The sequence below is a fragment of the Candoia aspera genome, chromosome 1 (assembly GCF_035149785.1).
Source record: "Candoia aspera isolate rCanAsp1 chromosome 1, rCanAsp1.hap2, whole genome shotgun sequence".
Classification (NCBI taxonomy): Eukaryota; Metazoa; Chordata; class Lepidosauria; order Squamata; family Boidae; genus Candoia; species Candoia aspera.
Genome location: NC_086153.1, coordinates 7,714,718 through 7,736,738, shown reverse-complemented (window position 1 = coordinate 7,736,738; position 22,021 = coordinate 7,714,718). Strand labels below are relative to the sequence as shown.

At 42.3% G+C, this 22,021-nt stretch overlaps 1 protein-coding gene across 2 annotated transcripts in view; it reads left to right on the top strand.

The window, feature by feature from the left end:
• The window catches only part of HNF1B (HNF1 homeobox B), an 87,730-nt gene that overhangs the window by 62,388 nt on the left and 3,321 nt on the right, over window positions 1-22,021 (top strand). For both annotated transcript variants that reach the window (XM_063296906.1, XM_063296895.1), the window contains exons 5-8: window positions 3,731-3,900; window positions 8,270-8,402; window positions 10,647-10,823; window positions 13,808-13,926. In XM_063296906.1, the coding sequence (XP_063152976.1) occupies window positions 3,731-3,900; window positions 8,270-8,402; window positions 10,647-10,823; window positions 13,808-13,926 (599 nt within the window). The remainder of the gene's footprint in view (window positions 1-3,730; window positions 3,901-8,269; window positions 8,403-10,646; window positions 10,824-13,807; window positions 13,927-22,021) is intronic.

Below are 22,021 nucleotides of genomic sequence, written 5' to 3'. Positions count from 1 at the left end.
AACGCCTCAAAAGCATGTTGAAAAAGATAAGATGAAAAAGTCAAGAGAGAGCCACAGGGATCTATGCATGTAGCAAATAAGGAATAAATAACCTTGGTGGGTATTTTTCTCAAGAAGGTGTAAACATTTGATATTCAAAACATGAAAGTTGTGATCTCTGCGGCAAACTTAAACTTAGAATTTTCAAAACACTGAAGATGTAGTTGGTTCTGGTATTAGATGGTACAGCAAAGGAAGTTTCAGAATGGTACATAACCTCATAAGACTTAACTCTGACTCAATTGGTAAAATATATATACAACCGATCTCCCTCCCTCCCCCCCCCTCCAAATATTTTTCAGAGTTAGGTACTGCTCTTAAAAGTGGCAGATTTATGCTGTTGGCTTCCCATCCCATTATGAGGAACTGTTTCCTGATCCATCAGGAACCAAGTGGGTGAATAGAAACATTCCAGGACAAGGGGTTTTTTTCTTTAGCAGTCAAAGCAAGATGATGGACCACCAATGTCTTTTCTGTAGAGCAAAGATGCTAAGACCCATTGAAAATAGGCCAGTGTTACTGTCCCCGGGGTAGAGGGCCGGGACTGAGCGTGTCTTAGAAGAAGCAACTGTAATGTGTTCAAACAGAGATTAGATTGTACCGAAGATTTCTTGATTCAGAGCTGAGGTTCTAATAGGGCCTTCAGCTGTTTGTCTCCCACGTGTAACCAGCTGGAAATGAAGTTGATTGGAAAAAATTCTTCTTCCCCTTTGGCCACGCTGATGGCCGATTTTCCATCCAGACCCTACATACCACGGCCCCTGATCGGAGGATTCTCCTGCTGTCCCATCTGGGCCAAGAAATCAAGCACCGGTCTCCTTCTTTTCCATGGTGGCTTCTTTGCCATTGAGTGAAATGCAACTGCAAGAGTTTGACAGTTATTTCAGCTAGAAGGAGAAACCGGCAGAACTCTTGACAGTTTAAACTGGTTAAAAAACAAAAATCAGGCCCACCCTTTCCCTGCTCTACTCTTTCACCAGTGAATTTGTAAACACACACACACACACACACACACACCCTTAACCTGTCACTATTTTATTGGTGTAGTTATGGAGCAACAAAACACTCAGCCAACAAAAAACAGACTTTTATTGGTCTGTTGGTGAAGCAAGCAAGCAAGCAAGCAAAGAAAGAGGTTCAGTCTTTTCCATTCAGAAGAGAACAGGCAGCTCATCAGCCCAAGATGAAAGGACAAGGAAGAGGTGACCAAAGGGGAGGGGCATTCCTGCCACAGCACACAATAGCCAATCGGAGGAAAGGCATTTGACTACAACAGAATCAAGTGCGACAGACAAACTAGACACCACCGTTTGTGCTGGAACAAGTGGGAAAACACTACTTTTGATGCATAGCAAGAAATGACTGGTAAAAGTTGCCTTCCCAGGGGGCTGAAGGTGGGTAATATTGTGCATTCCTGCCCTTGGAAATCATCGATGGCCTGTATGCACCCTGGGACAAGCTGGCCATGCAGATCAGCCCTTATCTTCAGCTATGAATGTGTCATATGATTCTGAGATTTAATGGAGTGTTGTTAGCAAACCTGTTGGGATTTTGCAGGGCTGTTTTTCTTTCAAAAGCATATTAGTGTTTTATTATGCAATATCAACTGGGAAAGGAAAAGAAAGAAAAAGAGGGGGAAATTGCAATGCATGGAGTAACCAGAGTGTTGCACATGCCAATTAGAGAGGGCTTTTAACGTGCTCAGTGAAGTTGCTCAGAGCTGGAACTTCAGCCAAGGGAACCAACAGTCATTGCCCTTAGAAGGGTTCACATTAAAGCTGTATGGGACAGTAGTGCAGCATAAATCCATTTCTGTAAGGTCACACTGTGGGGGCAGCAAGATTCGGGGTGGATTTCCTGCTAGCTCTGGATTGGGAGGGGAATACAGCAAAGTAGCTGTATGGATGTGGCTTAACTTGCAGAGAAGCTGGTAACCAAGCATGATATGCAAATACTGACATTGGGTCTTTAGCTGACTTGTTTAAATGTCTCCAATGAACACAGTCAATTCACCTCTGCTAAGAGTCTGCTCTATTTTCAGAGTTTGGGGTGACTATCAATGCATATGTAGCCAAAACGGCAGCTCCTCTAGACTAGAGGGAGGTCCAGGGGGAGTTTCAGAATTTACTGCAGTATCAACAACAACAACCATCTTTCCTTTAGGAGAGGAAAACCCTAAGAGGGAGCATCATTTAACCAACCCAATACTCTTTGGCCAAAAATGCTACCTGGCTGGGTTTGCACAGCATTTAGTGACTGACTTAACTAATTTTCTGGGTTTATATATGACACTGAATCATGAAATAATAAATGGATGGGTTTGCCCAAAAAAGGTGCAGGGGAAAAAAAGCATAGCTTATAAATTAACCATGCTTGTATTGTATGCTATGTGAGTACAGCCAGTAGGTTTTTAACTGATTAAGTTAAGCATGTTGTATGAACATAGCTAGGAGAATTAGAGTGGAGGAATTTAACTGGAGTCCTTGGTGGTCTCTGAGCTTGGTGGCTTGCTTGCAGACGTTTCATTACCCAACTAGGTAACATCATCAGTGCAAGGGAGTGTGGGGCTTGCTGCCTGTTTACATATAGTAGCTTGCCCTGCTAGTTTGGTGGGGGTGTAATTTCCTCCTTGGTGGTTCCTTGATGAGGGTATTGTTTTCTGCCTAATTGCTTATCTGGTGTTAGTCTGATTTAAATGGAGCAGTGGGGCAGTCAATAGGAGTACTCGCTCTAGAAAATGATGTTGTAGGTCCACTGATATCCTTATCATTCTAGACAATTGCCTTCTCTCTTTGTGACACTGGGTGCATTGACTGCTATATGTTGAACTAGGACCTTGGAGATCTTGGTTTCAGCAGAGTGTCCCTGAATTCCAGGAATGGTTGCAAGAGCACTCTTGTGCACTCCTAAATAACTTTTGAGGGACTGAATCCAAAACACTGGAGGACCCTAAGGTTTTGCATAATCAGTTGTGCAATGATTTGATTTGGAAAGGGTACTTTGGAATTCATCTCAGTGTGACCATACTGCCTGTTAGCAGCTTGATTAAAGCAGCAATGTCTTTTCCTTTTTCCTGCAATAACGTATACTTTTACACAGCAGAAAATCAGTGGTCAAAAGCCAAACTTTCTTGGCTCCGCTTATTGTTGTTGTTGTTTATTTAAATGCATTGCTGCCCAACTCCAACTTGACTACAGTATAAATTGACATCCATGCAGAGCACTTGAGTTCATTTGCATTCTGGATATGCCCTGCTTCTATATATTGTAATGGTGTAAGGAAAAATAACCCTTAATTTACACCTTCACATAATCCTGTCATCACTGTTCCGATCTCTTAGCCATTAAGTTTACTGGGTTACCATAGCTTTGAGCAATCCCTAGCTTCCACAATTCCCTATCTCATAGGAGTGTTTTAAGCATCAAAGAGGGATCTGCAGGATTCTCTTTCTGCCTCTTTCATACTTGTGCGCAATGTCCCAACACACATACAAAAGATGGTGGCCTGACAGCGCAACACAGCATTTGTCATTTGAGACGTACCTGACTGCAGACACTTCTGGGAATAGACAACATACTGGGCTTTTAACTCCCTTGGAAAGGTGGGAACAATATCAACACACTTCTGCATTTATACTAATCTATGTTTGAAAATGGTATGATTCCTTCTACGGTGATTGCATTCTGCACAGGGGTCCGCTACAGCCATCCAGGTGGCAATGAAGTGACTTCCTCTACTACCATCAGCCATCATGGTAACAACTCGATGGTGACCACCAGCCAGCCAATTCTCCAGCCTGTATCTCCAGCCAGTTTGGACCCAGGTCACAGCCACAGCCTGCTGTCCCCGGACGGTAAAATGGTGAGCACACCTGGGCTATTGTAGCTCAGGTGCTGATAAGATAAGTTGGCCCAGGAGGTAAAAAGCAAACAAAACTTTCTTTTTTTCTACATCTTTAAAACTCTCCTTTTTTTTTTCACACGACCTGCATTAAACAATGAAGTGCTTGTAGACGTGAGGAGGGGAAAGGTCTGAATGCTGTCATGAAAAAATAGCCCTCTGACCTTCTCTTTCCCTGCCTAGGCATTGAAACATGCCAATAAAAACTGTTCTCAGTGTATTGATCGAATGCCTCCTGAATTGGGACAACAGGGTGGATCACTGTTTATTCTTCACTGCTGATGACATTCCCCATGATTTAAAAAAAAACACCACTAAAAACCTAATTAAGTCATCCCAGACTCCACTTATCTCTTTGAACTTTATAATTTTATTTAGTGAGCTTCAACAATCCTTTTTTTCCCCCTTTAGTTCTACAAAATGGACATTAGCAGGAGTAAAGGATAATCACAATGCTTTTATCAATATAGTATATTGATACTTGAGCATTTGCTGTAATATTGGAATGGAGTTTCTTGGCTGGGAGACATCCCAGCTTGGTGCCTGATTTACAGCTGCAATGGCAGACATTTATTAGGGTTCTTCTGAAGAACTACATAAACAGGAAACAAACAGACAAATAATATTTGGTTATTGGGCAGATGAAAAGTATAAATTGTTTTCTTCTTCTTTTTGCCACTTTGCCAGGCGTACCTCCCTTTCTCTTGCTGCTTGTTTTCAGGAGCAAAGCATATACAGGTAGTCCTTGCTTAACAACCTCAACTGGGACCAGAATTTCAGTTGCTAAGCGAAGTGGTCATTAAGTGAATCTGACTTGTTTTTACTACCTATTTTGCAGTGGTTGTTAAGCGAATCACTGCAGGTATTATGCAAACCACGTGGTCGTTAAGCGAATCACACGGTTCCCCATTGATTTTGCTTGCCAGAAGCCGGCCAGGAAGGTCAAAAATGGTGATCACATGACCACGTGATACTGCAACAGTCATGTGATAACCAGTCGTAAATCAGGCTTTTCAGTACTATCATAAGTCCGAACTGTCACTAAACAAATGGTCATTAAGCAAGGACCACCTGTATGTTGGTTTATACTCTTGCTGGTGTCTTAATAATAATGTTAAAGGATTAAAAAGAAACAAAAATCAAGCACAAAATGATTCCAGAGATTACTCATCAATTAGTTTTCCCTGTTCATAATCCCAATCTGAATCAGGGTTTCTGCTTTTCCTGTATGTATTTGAAATGGAAAGACCTTTCCTACAATATTATTCCCCTGACCTGGCTGAGGGAAAAGTGCACATGCACTTTTTATTTATGATCACAAACAGGCTAAGAATGTGCACAGGGCTTTACACCACAGTCCTGTGCACACTCAACTAAGATTAGAGTCATTAGGGCTTGCTTCTAAGCAAATAGGGTTAGGGCTGTACTATCAGGATAGCAAAACACAAGCTATCTTTTAAAATGTGTTCCTGGTCCAAGAGCAGGTAAAAGTGAAAATAAATCAAAATTTGCACTGGAATTTGACATATGAATTATTCCAGGGTTTAATTCCTAGCACATCTCAGGGGGCCATCATCCCCAAGAATGCCGTAGTGGGTTGGTCTTTTATCACAGGGTTTAAATTCTTTCCCAGTCAAGTGATTCTCCCTCCCTTGGCCTTATTCATTCATTTTTTTGGTCCTAATTGTTTTTCCAAGATGAGCTGGGGCCTTATGCTGGCTTTTTGCAAATAGGTTTTTTTTAAAAAAAAATTATTATGTATGCATGCCTGGCTAAGGCAAGCTGAGGAATGTCCCCTTCCTTGGGGAAAGAATAGAAGGCACAGTGTCCAGTGCTGAGAAATGTTTTTATTCTCTTTATATTTTACGGGAAGCTTAGGGTGTAAAATATGAATGTCTGATCCCTGGTCAGGAGCTTTTAACCTTGTTCTGCTGAACAGGACAGTTTCTAGGGAGCAAGGACAGCTCTATCACACTGGGCATAGGGAAACAACCAGCTCCCTTTGTAAATGGTGGAGATCACATCTGCAGTCTCCTGGCTGCTCAGCTGTTCTCCTTGGACAGCACTAAGTCCCTAAACAGCCAGAGGTGGTTGAAGGCTCTCTTCCGTCAACAACCTTTGTGCCCATGGACAAGCAGCACCATCTTGTCTATTGCTGTTGGCAGCAAGATGTCTTGCATCAATCCTGCTTAGAGGATTCTTTGAAGTTGATATGCGGGTAGGGTTACCAGATATCTGAACAGGCAAAAGAGGACATGGACTATTGGGAAGGAGGACAAATGGGGGGAAAGGAGGACACCCGAACCATTTAACTTTCTTAGCATCCGCAACAAAAATTATGGCAAAAAACTGCCAAAAAAAAGAGTACCTAGGCGTACATATTTATGAAATTACCTTTTCCAGCATCAGAAAGACTAGTTTTTCAGTTGCAATATTTTTCCGACCAATCTTTATTTTCAAGAGCATATGTTAGCAATAATACAGAATCGACAGTTTCCAAATTTCACCATAGAAACATATGACAAGTCATGCAATCTCCAGACTCCAGTGATAATAGATCTGAAGGGGCTGGATTGAAGCTGATGGCTAGAATCAGGAAATAACTTAAATCTAGGCTGTTGAGTCTGTTGACAGACGAGGGAAAGAAAGAAGCAGACAATTTACAAGATCACAATACACAAAAGTTTGAATGATTACTGTTGTGAAAACAGTTCCCATCCACCCCCAAAAATAGAAACTCAAAAAGCTGGACAATATTTGAGGTTAAGGCTATGCTTGCCTGGTGGAGGACATCAGGACAAAAAGGAGGACATGTCCTCTTTTTGCCAAGTACCTGGTAACCCTATATGAGTATGTCAACCAGAGCTTCTCCCTGTCCTCCAATGTATTTCTATGCAAAGGTGGGAACACGTAATTGGCCATGATGAACGTCAAGCCCCGTTCATCCAACTGTTCTTTCTACCCTGTCTTTGTGGGGACAGTGCAGATAATGGAAATGCCTACTGCCTAATAGAAAGGGGAATCTGAGGCAATGGGGTTGGTGGCAGCAGGCTTGATGAACTTCTCTAGAAAACAGTTTGCCTACCATTGTTGATCTTCCCATCAGCGTGTTGGCAAGAAGAAGGGAGACCCATCCTTGACCAATGCCCCCTGTGTGAACAAAATATGTACTTTCAAAATACGAGGATGCCACATTACCAGACTGTTAGTATTGACGACAAAAACAGTCAATGCTCTGATGGCCTGAAAACCTTTCCCATGAACAAACTTGGCAAAATACAGTCAATTTCAAACATCTAGCACTTCGTCTGAAGCCTGTCTATATTTATTTTCTTTAACTCCTTTGTACTATTGTATCTGTTTTCTTCCTCTTTGTTTGGGCTCTGCCAGCCCTCGGTGGCAGAAGACTGAGAATATTTTAGCAATTCTTCTGGTGGGGTTATTTTTCTTGGCCTAGCTTGACTGATTCATGTCACACTGGATGGTTTTTATTGCCTTTCTTTCTCTCTCTCCCTTGGTTGGGGATGCATAGTTCTTGACTGAGACAGCCTAGTCTTCCATCCAGAAAGTCATTTTTGACTCTCTCAGCCAGGGTCATGCAGGCCTCCAGACAGAAGGTTGCCAAGGATTCCCACCACCCCCTTTAAGTGAAACGTGAGGCATATTTTCAAGACAGTCTCTTTTCTCAAGTGAAACATTTGTAGGAGTTGAAGTTGAAGGAATTTAGAATCATGCTTAGCAATGTATCTCAGGGATTGGGGGAAGTTGTGCTGGGCTTCACTTAACACAAAATGCAAGCCAGGCTTGAATGGCCTTGTTCAGTTGAAACAACTACTTTAGTGCAAGAGGCAAAGGACAAGGTGGCACTCCTTCCATTCTATATACAGAAGGCAAGCGACAGGGCTGGAAGCTGAAATTTACCCCAGCTAGAAATGGAGTAGGATCTTCTGCCTTCATTGATGGCTTCAAGCTAGTTGGTGTAGGACAAGCATTGTCCTCCATAGGTGAGGAATAGCCTGAGCACCAGAAGAGACAGCTAGACAGTGATCCTAGCTATTCCCATCATCTTCTACTTGGGACAGTTGTTCACCTTGCCTAACAGTAGGGTCAACCATGATAGGGCAAAGATGGCATTGCACAGTTCTGTGAACAATCTGAAGGCCATGGGCATGCTATGAATATTTTGGATAAATAAATAAAATATTTGTTGATTAAAAACTTTTGAATGTTGCTACTCTGCCTCAACAAGAGTGACAGAAGATGAAGAATGCTGTGTGGTTGACGGTCCATGCCTTAGTTCTGACTTGTTCATTCTTCCTTCCCTTGACAGATTACAGTTTCTGGTGGTGGGCTCCCTCCGGTCAGTACCCTTACCAACATCCACAGCTTTTCCCATCACAATCCACAACAATCCCAGAATCTTATTATGGCGCCTTTATCAGGAGTCATGGCTATCACGCAAAGTAAGTGCGTTATTAGTTAGACAAAAGTTTTCTTGTTCTTATAATTATTCATGATGACCCCTTTCCTTACATAGCACCATCAGGAAGCATGGAGCTTTACAGAGTCCAAGAGGGCAGGATCCTGTCCCAGCAATTTTGCAGAATATTTACCATATCTTCCTTTCTTCTTCCTGCAATTGTTGCTGACTACCGTAGCATTGTATTGGCTTTAATCAGTGCTACTCTCCAACTGCTCAGTAAATATTAAAAGAGAGGAATATTGATTTTTGTGTTTTTTGAGGAGAGGGAAATTGGGATTAAAAAGATGAATCAATGATGGGTTCCAAAGAGGCTTTGTGAAGAAGGAAGAGGGGGGAAGCGAGAGACTGAGGCAATACTGTTTGCACACCTCTGCCATCAACCCAAAAGGGGCAGCCCCATCCCCAGCATGAGGGTGTCCTGCAGGGGGGTCTGTGAGGGGAGGGGTCAAAAAAGTCAAAATGGTGGCCCCATCTCAGTGATGAAAGCCCCACCCCTTTTTTTACATTGCAAAAAGGGGACAGAGCTCCGATCATGTCATGGAAGTTATGTTAAGTTTTTTTACACCCCCGCCCCAGCAGACACCCCTGGGCAAGACCCTTTGGCGGGGCTGCGTGACATTGGCCTCACCAGTCCTCTAGACTGGGCAAGAACAGAAAAGCCATTTATCCAAGGGCTTAACCTCAAAGCTTCCACTTTAGACAGTTCCTTTTTTTAAAAAAAAAGGTTAAAAATACTTAGAAGATCCAGTTTGTGTGTGTGGGGGCGATACTTTATTTTTCATATGCTATCATTTTTAAAACTTTTATTATAAATAGGGGCCTTAACATCAGGATATGGCCTCTCTGAATCTCTGAGAAGGGCTGAATCTGAGTTTCCCCCAAAAGGTGGTAGGTAGAGTTTCCACTTCCCATCATATGTATACATGCCTATATCAGCACAAGAGGAAAAGATGGTGTGAGATGGCATCTCGACAAGAAAGGATCTTCTGGGTCCGGGTCCATCTGCTCCAATATTTCCCCAGCAACTGCAGATGTTGCACCAAGCCAGATCCCAGATGCAAAACATAATTGAAGATAAAATGGATATTTAAGATCGTATTTGCTGTTCATAAAAAACAGAGTTGGCCCTGCTATTATAGTAGCAGCAGCAGTAGAGTAATAGCAACAGCAATTTTAAAAGTAGTAGCAATCCCTGACCGACCTTGGTTGATACTGGAAGTTAAATGAAGTGGGATCTGGTTAGTTGGATGGGGAAGAACCTTTTTTAAATATGCTTGGAAGATCTGGCTCTTGCCCCAGATTCTGGGCTGTGGGGCTGTGGGATCCCTTTGTGGGGGCTTTATGGATTTTAGTGGACATTTGTTCCACCACAGTGGCCAGCTCCCTTTTCTGGTTTGCGTGGTGTTGCATACCCTTCTTTTTCATTCTGTATGCTGCCCAGAGTCATTGATGAGTTGGGCAGCCTTAAAAATGTGAATTATAAATGAACAAATAAACAAGCAAACCACTTTGGTATTGCTGTCAGCAAGACAGCTTGGATGTCAAGCTTGGTTTAAAGGTGTCTTTTCCTTTTTTTTTTTTTAGTAGAAATAAGGGTATCCCACCATTTCTTAGTACAGGTAGTCCTTGCTTAACGACTACATTTGGGACCAGAAATTCCATTGCTAAGTAATGCAGTTGTTAAGTGAGAGATCATGTGACCATAGTGGGCTTATGACTTCACTTCTGCCATGGTTGTTAAGCAAATCACCTGTGGTCATTAAGCAAAACATCATGTGACTATGAGTTGCAACTTCCTGTGGGCTTCCCCATTGACTTCGCTTGCCAGAAGCCAGCTGTGAAGGTCACAAATGGTGATCCCATGACCACGGGGATGTGGCAATGGTTATAAATGTGAGGACTAGTCATAGTTACTTTTTCAACGCCGTCGTAACTTCAAACAGTCACTAAACAGGGCTGTTTGTTAAGAGTATCACACCATTGTTCAAAAACAATGTGTGCAAGCCTGTGTTTTAATTATCTTTAGCCAAAGGCAACTGAACATCTTAACTGATGCAACAAAAAGACAATCACACTCCAATTAAAAAATAATGCCCTGGAAAATCAGGTTCTGGACTATGGAAAAAGAGTTGAGAAATTTCGCCTGGGAAGTTGTAGGGATGCTGTGGGTCCTACAGGGGAGACCTGAAGGGTCTGGGCCTCTGATTGTCTTTCTCTCTTTCAGGCCTAAACAGTTCGCAGGCACAGAGCGTCCCCGTTATCAACAGCGTCGCCCTGCAGCCAGTCCAGTTCTCCCAACAGCTGCACAGTCCACACCAGCAGTCAATCATGCAGCAGTCGACCAATCCGATGGCTCAACAGCCGTTCATGGCTGCAGTGACACAGCTGCAGAATTCACACAGTAAGGATCTTGCCGGGGATTTGCTGGGACAGAAAGATGGTGGCTGGGAGAAACGACAGCAGCAGAGGCCAAACATATGGCAAGGCGTTTGCCTCTGTCTCAGTCGGGACGGTGGCCACAATCGTGCCATTCCAGCCCCATCTCTTTTTCACAAGTATTGCAAGGCGTGGGTAAAGGGCTTCAATGGCACGGTTGCACCTGCCATCTTGACTTTTTTGGAACAACCCCCCCCCCGCCACACACACACACACGTACACACACACGTACACACATGCACCTCTAATTTCAATTGCTGGTTAAAAACACAAGGGTGAACTCTTCCCATGTAACCATTGACAGCATCCTCTGTTCCCAGAAAACAAACCTGCAGAAGCTGATCCCTGATTTCAAACCCAACAGAGTAATCACATCTGCCCTTCCCAGCTACATTCAAGGCTATTTGCTTTTTAAGTAAGGGAGAATTAAAAAAAAAAAAAAAGAACACCTCTGCAGCAAGGGAGTCCAAACGGTACAGCAAGAAAATTCAGATCTGCAGATGGAAATTTGTTATGCCAGTTATGCTGAATGTGCCTTATTTGTTTAATAATAATAATAATTTATTAAATGTATATGCTGCCTGACTCCCAGTGATGTTGGGTAGTTTATTTACTTCTACTTATAAACATCCAGCATCCATAGATCCCTGGTAGTTTACAACAGCAAAAACACGAAACGAGACAGATGAAAGCAAATAAGCAAATAAAAACTCTATTTAACAATCATCCGAGGGTGCCAATCAGCATCTGGTAACCTCAGCTTGCAATGCCCCGTCAGAATAGGGTGGTCTTAACTGCTTTTCCAAACCGATCTATTTACCAGAAAAAGGCTGTTTGTAAGCTAACAGCATCATACCATTTTTGAAGCCAGGATTCTGCAATGTTTAGTTCTGCATAACTTATACTTTATGAGGAGAAACAGAGAAGTTTGAAGTTAGCAAAGTATTACAGGTAGTCCTCATTTAATGAGCATTCATTTAGTGATGGTTCAGAATTACAACAGTGCTGAAAAAAATGACTTACAACCGGTGCTCACACTTACGACTGTCGCAGCATCCCTGCGGTTACGTGATCATGATTTGGGCACTTGGCAACTGGTTCACATTTATGACCATCGCAGCATCCCATGGTCATGTGATCGCCATTTTTGACCTTCCCAGACAGCTTCTGGTAAGCAAAATCAATGGGGAACCGTGTGATTCACTTAATGACCACAGTGATTCACTTAATGACTGCTGCAAAAAACGTAAAATTGGGTCGGATTCACTTAATGACTGCTTTGCTTAGCAACTGAAATGCCAGTCTCAATTGTGGTTATTAAACGAGGACTACATGTATTGAGTACCTTAGTTATACATGATGTCTTAGGGAATCATGTAGGCAAAACTAAGCAGCTTATGATTTAAATCGTAACAGTGGGTAGAGAATACAGGAAGGCAAACTTGGCAGGAAACAGTGGCTTTCTTCAACCTAAATCGTATCTCTGAATAAAACCAACTATTATTTTTGGGTAAGGAGGACAGGAGTTGTAGTCTAAAACATCTGTACGGGAAGGACTCAACGAAGGCTAGATCAGAGTAATACACTTAACCAAGGAGACCCAGGTTCCAGTCTTTATTCAGCCCCCAAGTTTACAAAAGGACACACAAAACAGTTGCTATTTTTAAGCCTAACCAACATCAGAGTCAGTGCAAAGGAGTATGGCAATATCAAGTGGGCCAACCTGGATTATTTGGAGGAAAGATGAGCTAAAAATTACAATGACATTTCAGTGGCAGCCCTGATCTGAGCCTAAGTCTTGCTTAGCTATTTAATTAGCATAAAGGCCTCTGAGGATGGACTTAGAATCACAGGATTATAACGTTGGAAGGGAAGTTGAAGGTCTTCTAATCCAACCCCTTGCCCAGGTCAGAAAGCCCTAGGTAGAAAGGAAGGAAAAACTCCTTTTGCAGGACATCCAGCATTTCATGATCAGGAAAGTAACATTCGCAGTCCCATTTCTGTTTTATTCTTTTTTTTAATAATAACTTTATTAAGTTTTTAAACAAGAAAGTTAAAAACTAACAGAAACTAGTATTTGAGATGAGGGAAAGAGAAAAAGTACAGAAAGAAAGAACAAAGCCAAAAGTGAAGAAAAAAAGAAAAAAAGAAATGACTTCCAACTTTTTTTTACAACAGTTATAGGTATAAATTTAAATTAAACACTTATTCTATAGTTGCAATGTAACTTTCATTTTTTTATTGTCTGCTATATTTTTCTAATCTTCAAACCCATATATCATGATCTTGTTTTTTTCTGTTTCATGCCGAAAGTCCAAAAAGGGCCATTTGTGTTTTATTCTAATTACGTAGGATGAGGCTTTTAAAAGTTGCTGATTTTAAAGTTGCCGACTTACCTCTTGAAGGTTCTAGCAATTTGGTTCTGTAATGCTTGGAATGAGATGTTCGGTGGGAGAGCAATTTATAGTTGTACAGGCATACCTCGGAGATATTGCGGGTCTGGTTCCAGACTACCACAACAAAGCAAATACCGCAATAAAGCAAGTCACACAAATTTTTTGGTTTCCCAGTGCATATAAAAGTTGTGTGTACACTAGTTATGTAATCTATTAAGTGTATTTAAGTCTATTAAGTTATGTAGTCTATTAAGTGTGCAATAGCATTGTGCCTAAAAAAAAAGGTACATACCTTAATTAAAAAATGCTTTATTGCTAACAAAAATGCTAATCATCATCTGAGCCTTCAGCAAGTCATAATCTTTTTGCTGGTGGAGCTTCTTATTATAAAAACAAAATATCTGCAAAGCGCAATAAAGCAAAGTGCAATAAAACGAGGTATGCCTGTACTCTAAAATGGTTGCTGTTCTTTCTATCCATCTCACTTTCTCTCTCTCTTCCACACACACACACGCGCACACACACCAGAATGACTGTCGGCCTTTTTCCACAGTGTACGCGCACAAGCAGGAACCTCCTCAGTATTCGCACACATCACGGTTCCCCTCAGCCATGGTGGTCACGGATACCAGCAGCATCAGTTCATTAACCAATATGTCTTCCAATAAACAGGTAACAGGCTCAGCATTATTGGGGGAAATCAGTACTCTTGGCCAGGGGCACACAGAGTTTTCAAACTGAGGTCCACTCTTGCAGCAGTCTATGGTTGTGTGAAGGCCCTCTAGAAATTGGGCAAGACCAGGACTAAAATGGAAATGGATTTAAATTAAACTAAACTAAATTAAATGCAGTTGCATGATTGAAAGGTGATGGTGAAAGGGGAAAGGTCCCCGGTGCAAGCACCAAGTCATGTCTGACCCTTTGGGAGGACGCCACTTTTGCGACGTTTTCTTGGCAGACTATAGAGCGGGGTGGTTTGCCGTTGCCTTCCACGGTCGTCACCTTCCCCAGCCAGCTGGGTACTCATTTTGCTGACCTCGGAAGGATGGAGGGCTGAGTCGACCTGAGCTGGCTACCCGAGAATCCAGCTTCCTCTGGGATCAAACTGAGATCGTGGGGAGAGTTTCAGTTGCAATACTTCCACCCACCACTCTGCGCCACATGAGGCTCAGTTACATGATTACCCCTTGTCAATTGAACAATTCAAATTAACTGCAACTTTAAAAGGGTCCTGGGGGCTGCATCCAGAGCTAAGTGTTCAAAGCATTGTCTGGGGTGATCTAGACCAGTGTTTCTCAATCTTTTTTTTGCCCCAGGCCCCCCTCCAACCTTGTTTTTCTCCTGTGGCCCCCTCTCCAAGTCCCATTACTGGATACAGACATGAGACAGTAACTGGTGCATTTTCTGGTGTCAGCAAGACAGTATTTGCAGTATAATACACTTTGTTTTTCTGTGGCCCCCTTGGCACGTGTTTTTCACCTGTGGCCCCCTTGAGATATCCTAGGGCCCCCAGGAGGCCATGTGGTCGCCGATTGAGAACCATTGATCTAGACTTTTGACAGTTGATAACAGTGCCTTCAGCCTTCGAAATGAGAGTGGTAGCATACATCTAGGGCATCATTTCTCAACTTTGGCAGCATGAAGATGCGTGGACTTCAACTCCCAGAATTCCCCAGAATTCCTCACTGATCTAGGGTATAAGGTGAAGTTCAAGAGCTAAGGTATTCTTTATGGATGAAGCTGGGTGGGAGTGGATGAGACATGGCTGATAAGAAGCTCACTTTGCTGTGCTGGTTCCCCAGGTCTGAATAAGGTAGGTTTAAAGGGGGGCAAGTGAGAAGAACTAAAGAGAGCTGGTTTGGTGCAGTGGTGAAGGTGCTGAACTAGAAACCAGGAGACCATGAGTTCTAATCCTGCCTTAGTATGAAAGCCGGTGGAGTGACCTTGGGCCAGTCCCCCTCTCTCAGCCCAAGAGCCAATCAGGCATGGTAGGAGAGTTCTAGTCCCGCCTTAGGCACGAAAGCCGGCTGGGTGACCTTGGGCCAGTCACTCTCTCTCAGCCCAACCCACCTGACAGGGTTGTTGTTGCAGAGAAAACAGGAGGCAGGATTATGATTTATGCTGTTTTCATAGCACAAAATAAAAGTGGGATATAAATCTAAATAATAACAAGAATGACTTCACAGAAAAAGGGGACATTTCAGAGAGGTTGGTTCTGAACAAGCAGCTGTATTTTTTCTCAGCAATCTCAGAGAAAACTACCAAAATTTACACAAAGCAAAAAATACATGAAGGCATTGTGGTCTTTAAATGCCTCGCTATTATAGAACTTTAGTGCTTCTATGAAAAATAAACCCCCAGAGTCCTTTTGTGTAAACCTGTCTGATCCTTTTTGTGATGAAAAATCGTTCTAGAGCAGACAAAAAGGCCTCTTTTCTTCCTTTCTTTCATTTTTCAAAGGCAGCTTTGCAGACTGTGGGAAATATGTGGCCTCTATCGATTGCTAGATAGTTAGAAGAGAAAACCTTGAACTTCTCAGCAGATAAGCTGGCATGCCTTCCCCCCCCCCCTTTAGAGTCCTGTGCCAAAAATAATAACAGGGTGTGTTCACCAAGGTTTGGAATGCCCATTTGGATTCTGACACAAGTCCAGTGCTTCCTGACATGGGTTAAAAACTCAGGAGCTCAGTGAAGAGACCTTTGTAGACCCATCAAACTAGGTTCTACACAACAGAAGCATCAAATCAATATTTTCTTAAGCCATTACAGCAATGTGCCGTATAACCAAACACAGGTCCTTGTCATTCGGTGAGAAAAGTGTAAAACTTTGGCCTTTATTTATTTATGCATTTTTAAAAAAAATTAAGCCATTTATCTGCTACCTCAGTCCTTATGTTCTTCCCCCCAAATTGATCAGATATTTTCAATGCAGATAACAAAAAATAACCTTCAACCCTTTTGCCCAAATTCAACAACCCGGAGATACCTAAAACACACGTGTATATTGCAAGGCATGTTGTCTGTCTTGTGAATGTGTGTTTGGCTCTTCTAGAAATTGAGAAAGACCCTCCCGTTTTCACTTCAGGTTTCACCGGAGTTAAAACGTTGAAAGGAATGGGCATTGGTGAAGGCAAGCAGAATGTCACTGGGGAACCCTTACGATTTGAATAGTTATAGCAGGTAGCAGTACCTTGTCAATTCTGACTAATCTTGAAAAAGCTAAACAGTGTCAGATCTGGATGGGAACCTATCAGGAACTCCCAAGAATACATGGGAAACCATTCTGTATTTTTGCCAAGAAAACAACATGGATGTGTCCATGTTGTCCTCACGAGTTCAGCTTGACTCAAGCGAGGCTTCTCTTGACTTATAATTTAAATTATAGTTGGGGTGAAAGGACCTTGATTTCTCCATTATTTGTGATGTCCCCCTAGAACTGTGAGGGCCATGATTTATTTAAAATGGACAGTGGAGAACCAGAGGATGGGCTTTCCAATTTCACATGGAAGATCCTTCCCCTCTTTTCCTGTAAATGCGAGATGATCCATAGCGAGATTTCAAAGTGTGTCATTTTTCCAGACAGGGAATAATTTACCCCACATGACTCATGATGGGGTACATATAACCACTGTTTGCTGAAAAAGCCATAAGTGGCTGGGACCTCAAATCATTGCTAAATAGGATTGTGCACAAAACAAGAAATACAAATCTGGAAGAAGCCATCATGTTCTATACTGGAAGCCTGCATCACTGTTTTGTACTGGCTATGATTCAACAGAAATAGAAACAACCAGCTTTTTGGGTTGTTCCAGGTTTGGACAAAACAAAACAGCATATGGAGATACCCAGTATGATATTATAGGATGAGTAGGCTACACTGGAATGAAACAGCTCCATTTTTTGTCATGTAGAAACCCAAACATCCAAAATACATATTTTGCTTCTGCCATGGAGCATCCTAAACCAGTGGTTTCATGCACAGAACCATTCACACACAGAATGCTTTGTGCATCCCTCATGATTAGCCAAGCGTCCTAGGATAGAAAGCAAAGGGGACATGTTCACAAAAGTTGCAAAACTAAAACCAAACAAGACTTATTAAGGCTTAGAGCACTGGCTAGGGAATTCTGGGGGTTGAAGTCTACATATCTTAAAGTTGCCAAGGTTTTAAAACACTGGCTTAGAGTGAGGCATGAACCCAGCCTTTTTTTAAAAAATTACTATTAGATGCTTTAAAGTAGTTATATAAACAGGCATTAAAAAGAAACAAGAAAAAGATAAAGGAATAAAGTACAAATGAATAAATGAGGAATGAAAAAATACTATAGAGATTCTTTTTTTCCAGGATATCATTCATTAATTATGAATAACTGAATGTGTTGTATCATTTTCAAAGATTAAAAATGGCTGTTAAGCTCTAAGTTAAACATGAATATCAAGTGCCATGATCAACGTGGTATAACTCACAAAGTAACATTATGTAGTACAATAAATGCAATCCATGTTACTAAGGATCTGTTTTAATTCAGATACCCTGTAAATTAATTCTGATACAGAATTCAGTTTAAACTGGATTACAACTTAATATATCCAATGGTAGAGAATGTAGCTCAAGGTTGAACTGTGGAGTCCTTGGTGCTCTCTGAACTTGGTTGTTTTCTTGCAAACGTTTTGTTACCAGGCTAGGTAACAACATCCGTGTGAGGGGGAGTTGGATTTGCTGGGGTATGGAAGATATCATTGGGGTATGGTTTCTTCCTTGCTGAAGGAAGCAAAACACACACAAAAACAGGCAGAGCTTCAATTGCACCCCTATGGCCAATGCTCCTGAGAGTTTTTTTAGGAATGTGGATTTTCACTATCCTGGGTAATTTGGTTATCTGGGCCCCCATCTCCTCCAGGGGTTGGGAGGGTAGAGATGAGACTTTGGAAGAACAATTGAACACACTATGTTAAAAAGCCAAAAGTTTTTCTCAAGGCCCGTTATTCCCGCTGGATTTTTCGATATGGATATGGATATGGATAAAGAAATACAGTTTGGTGTAGTAGTTTAGGCACCAGGCTAGAAACCGGGAGACCGTGAGTTCTAGTCCTGCCTCAGGCACAAAGCCAGCTGGGTGACTTTGGGCCAGTCCCTCTCTCTCAGCCCTACGAAGGAAGCAAGGGCAAACCACTTCTGAATTCTTGCCAAGAAAACTGCAGGGACTTGTCCAGGCAGTCACCAGGAGACTTTTGTGACTCAAAGGGACAAAAATATAGACTCTGGGCAGCTTACAGTGTCCAGTAAATACAATATCCAGTATTTGCACCCTATGTATGGAGCAGTAGAAACCTCTAACGTGCCTATCTCCATCAGTCAAGCAATCAGGCGCATCCAGGCTCCGGGAGGAGATCATTTCCTTGGAACTGTTGATTCATCTAGCATGCACTCAACCCTAACTTTGCCCTTGATAGATGATTCTGTCTTGCCCTCCCGTTAACTTTGATGCTGGCTTGTTGAAACAAGCCTGCCTTGATTCAGGAAGCATTTCCTTCATCAGAACTTAGCAGGGTACAACTTGTTTGGGCTTTGCTGGTGAACTGAATGAAGTTCCTGAGTAGCAGGGAAGAAACTCCTTCTTTAAAAAGAGTTACAGGTAGTCCTCACTTAACAACCATTTGTTTAGTGATGATTTGGACTTATGACGGTGCTGGAAAAACCAACTTATGATCGGACTTGTACTTACGACTGTTACAGTGTCCCCACAATTACATGATCACAATTTGGGTGCTTGGCAACTGGTTCGCATTTATGGCTGTTGTGGTGTCCTGCTGTCCATGATTGCTATATTTGACCTTCACAGCTGGCTTCCAGCAAGCAAAATCAATGGGGAACCACGTGATTTGTTTAATGACCACATGGTTTGCTTAACAACTACTGCAAAAAAGGTTGTAAAATCAGGTCAGATTCACTTAATGACCATTTTGCTTAGCAACCAAACTTCCGGTCTCAATTGTAGTTGTTAAGTGAGGACTACCTGTACTGGTCATTATCATGGTGGTCATCATTTGGGCATTTCTGCTTTGAGGTTCACCAGATAGGCTTCCAGTCAGCTTAGAGCTAAATCTCTGCACGCAGGTTTACAATCTAAAAAAAATGTAATAGCGGAACAGGAAAAGGAAAGATGAGGAGGGAAAAAGAAGCAAATACCTGAATTACTTCTTAAAACATTTCTGGTTCCCATCACTAAATCTACTTGCTGGTTCTTATCAGCACTAAGTAAGGGAGTCCTCAAAGCAGATATGCCTGGCTTGGCCCAAAGTAAAATTTGGGCAGTGGGTTGATAAATCTCCATTCCCTTTCAGTGCTAAACAACTTAATTTCAAACTTTCAAATAAGGAATTGGGACATAGTAATAGTATCCTAGGACTTCCCTTGTTTGGGATCAAAGTTGTTGGAAGGGCTTCTTTTGATTATTGTTAGAGAGGGGACTGTGCCCTCTCCAGGACCCCAACATGATTTGATACCTAATTAATGAGACCTTCTTAAATGAATCCATTTGGAAGTGAGTTGAAAAGATTCACAGGGACTTGTTGTTGTAGTTTATTCATTTAGTCGCTTCCGACTCTTCGTGACTTCATGGACCAGCCCACGCCAGAGCTTCCTGTTGGTCGTCAACACCCCCAGCTCCTCCAGGGACAAGTCCGTCACCTCTAGAATGTCATCCATCCACCTTGCCCTTGGTCGGCCCCTCTTCCTTTTGCCCTCCACTCTCCCTAGCATCAGCATCTTCTCCAGGGTGTCCTGTCTTCTCATTATGTGGCCAAAGTATTTCAGTTTTGCCTTTAATATCATTCCCTCAAGTGAGCAGTCTGGCTTTATTTCCTGGAGGATGGACTGCTTTGATCTTCTTGCAGTCCAAGGCACTCTCAGGATTTTCCTCCAACACCACAGTTCAAAAGCATCTATCTTCCTTCTCTCAGCCTTCCTTATGGTCCAGCTCTCACAGCCATATGTTACTACGGGGAACACCATTGCTTTAACTATGTGGACCTTTGTTGTCAGTGTGATGTCTCTGCTCGTCACTATTTTATCGAGATTTGTCATTGCTCCTCTCCCAAGGATTAAGCGTCTTCTGATTTCCTGACTGCAGTCAGCATCTGCAGTAATCTTCGCACCTAGAAGTACAAAGTCTTTCACTGCTTCTACATTTTCTCCCTCTATTTGCCAGTTATCAATCAAGCTGGTTGCCATAATCTTGGTTTTTTTGAGGTTTAGCTGCAAGCCAGCTTTTGCACTTTCTTCTTTCACCTTCATCATAAGGCTCCTCAGTTCCTCTTCGCTTTCAGCCATCAAAGTGGTATCATATGCATATCTGAGATTGTTAATGTTTCTTCCAGCGATTTTAACTACAGCCTTGGATTCCTCAAGCCCAGCATGTCGCATGATGTGTTCTGCATACAAATTGAATAGCTAGGGTGAGAGTATACAGCCCTGCCGTACTCCTTTCCCAATCTTAAACCAGTCCGTTGTTCCGTGGTCTGTTCTTACTGTTGCTACTTGGTCGTTATACAGAGTCTTCAGGAGGCAGACAAGATGACTTGGTATCCCCATACCACTAAGAACTTGCCACAGTTTGTTATGGTCCACACAGTCAATGGCTTTAGAATAGTCAATAAAACAGAAATAGATGTTTTTCTGAAACACCCTGGCTTTTTCCATTATCCAGCGGTAATTGGCAATTTGGTCCCTAGTTCCTCTGCCTTTTCTAAACCCAGCTTGTACATCTGGCAATTCTCGCTCCATGAATTGCTGAAGTCTGCCTTGCAGGATCTTGAGCATTACCTTACTGGCATGTGAAATGAGTGCCACTGTTCGATAGTTTGAACATTCTTTAGTGTTTCTCTTTTTTGGTATGGGGATATAAGTTGATTTTTTCCAGTCTGATGGCCATTCTTGTGTTTTCCAAATTTGCTGGCATATAGCATGCATTACCATGACAGCATCATCTTGCAAGATTTTGAACAGTTCAGCTGGGATGCCGTCGTCTCCTGCTGCCTTGTTATTAGCAATGCTTCTTAAGGCCCATTCAACCTCACTCTTCAGGATATCTGGCTCTAGCTCACTGACCGCACCGTCAAAGCTATCCCCGATATTGTTATCCTTCCTATACAGGTCTTCTGTATATTCTTGCCACCTTTTCTTGATCTCTTCTTCTTCTGTTAGGTCCTTGCCATCTTTGTTTTTGATCATACCCATCTTGGCCTGGAATTTACCTCCGATGTTTCTAATTTTCTGGAAGAGGTCTCTTATCCTTCCTATTCTATTGTCTTCTTCCACTTCCATGCATTGTTTGTTTAAAAATAATTCCTTATCTCTTCTGGCTAACCTCTGGAATTTTGCATTTAATTGGGCATATCTCCCCCTATCGCCGTTGCCTTTTGCTTTCCTTCTTTCTTGGGCTACTTCTAATGTCTCAGCAGACAGCCATTTTGCCTTCTCGGTTTTCTCTTTCTTTGGGATGTATTTTGTTGCCGCCTCCTGGACAATGTTGCGAACTTCTGTCCATAGTTCTTCCGGGACCCTATCTACTAAGTCCAGTCCCTTAAATCTATTCTTCACCTCCACTGTATATTCCTTAGGAATATTAGTGAGCTCATATCTAGCTGATCTGTGGGTCTTCCCTAATCTCTTTAGTCTGATCCTAAATTGTGCAAGAAGAAGTTCATGATCGGAACTACAGTCAGCTCCAGGTCTTGTTTTTACCGACTGTATAGATGTCCGCCAC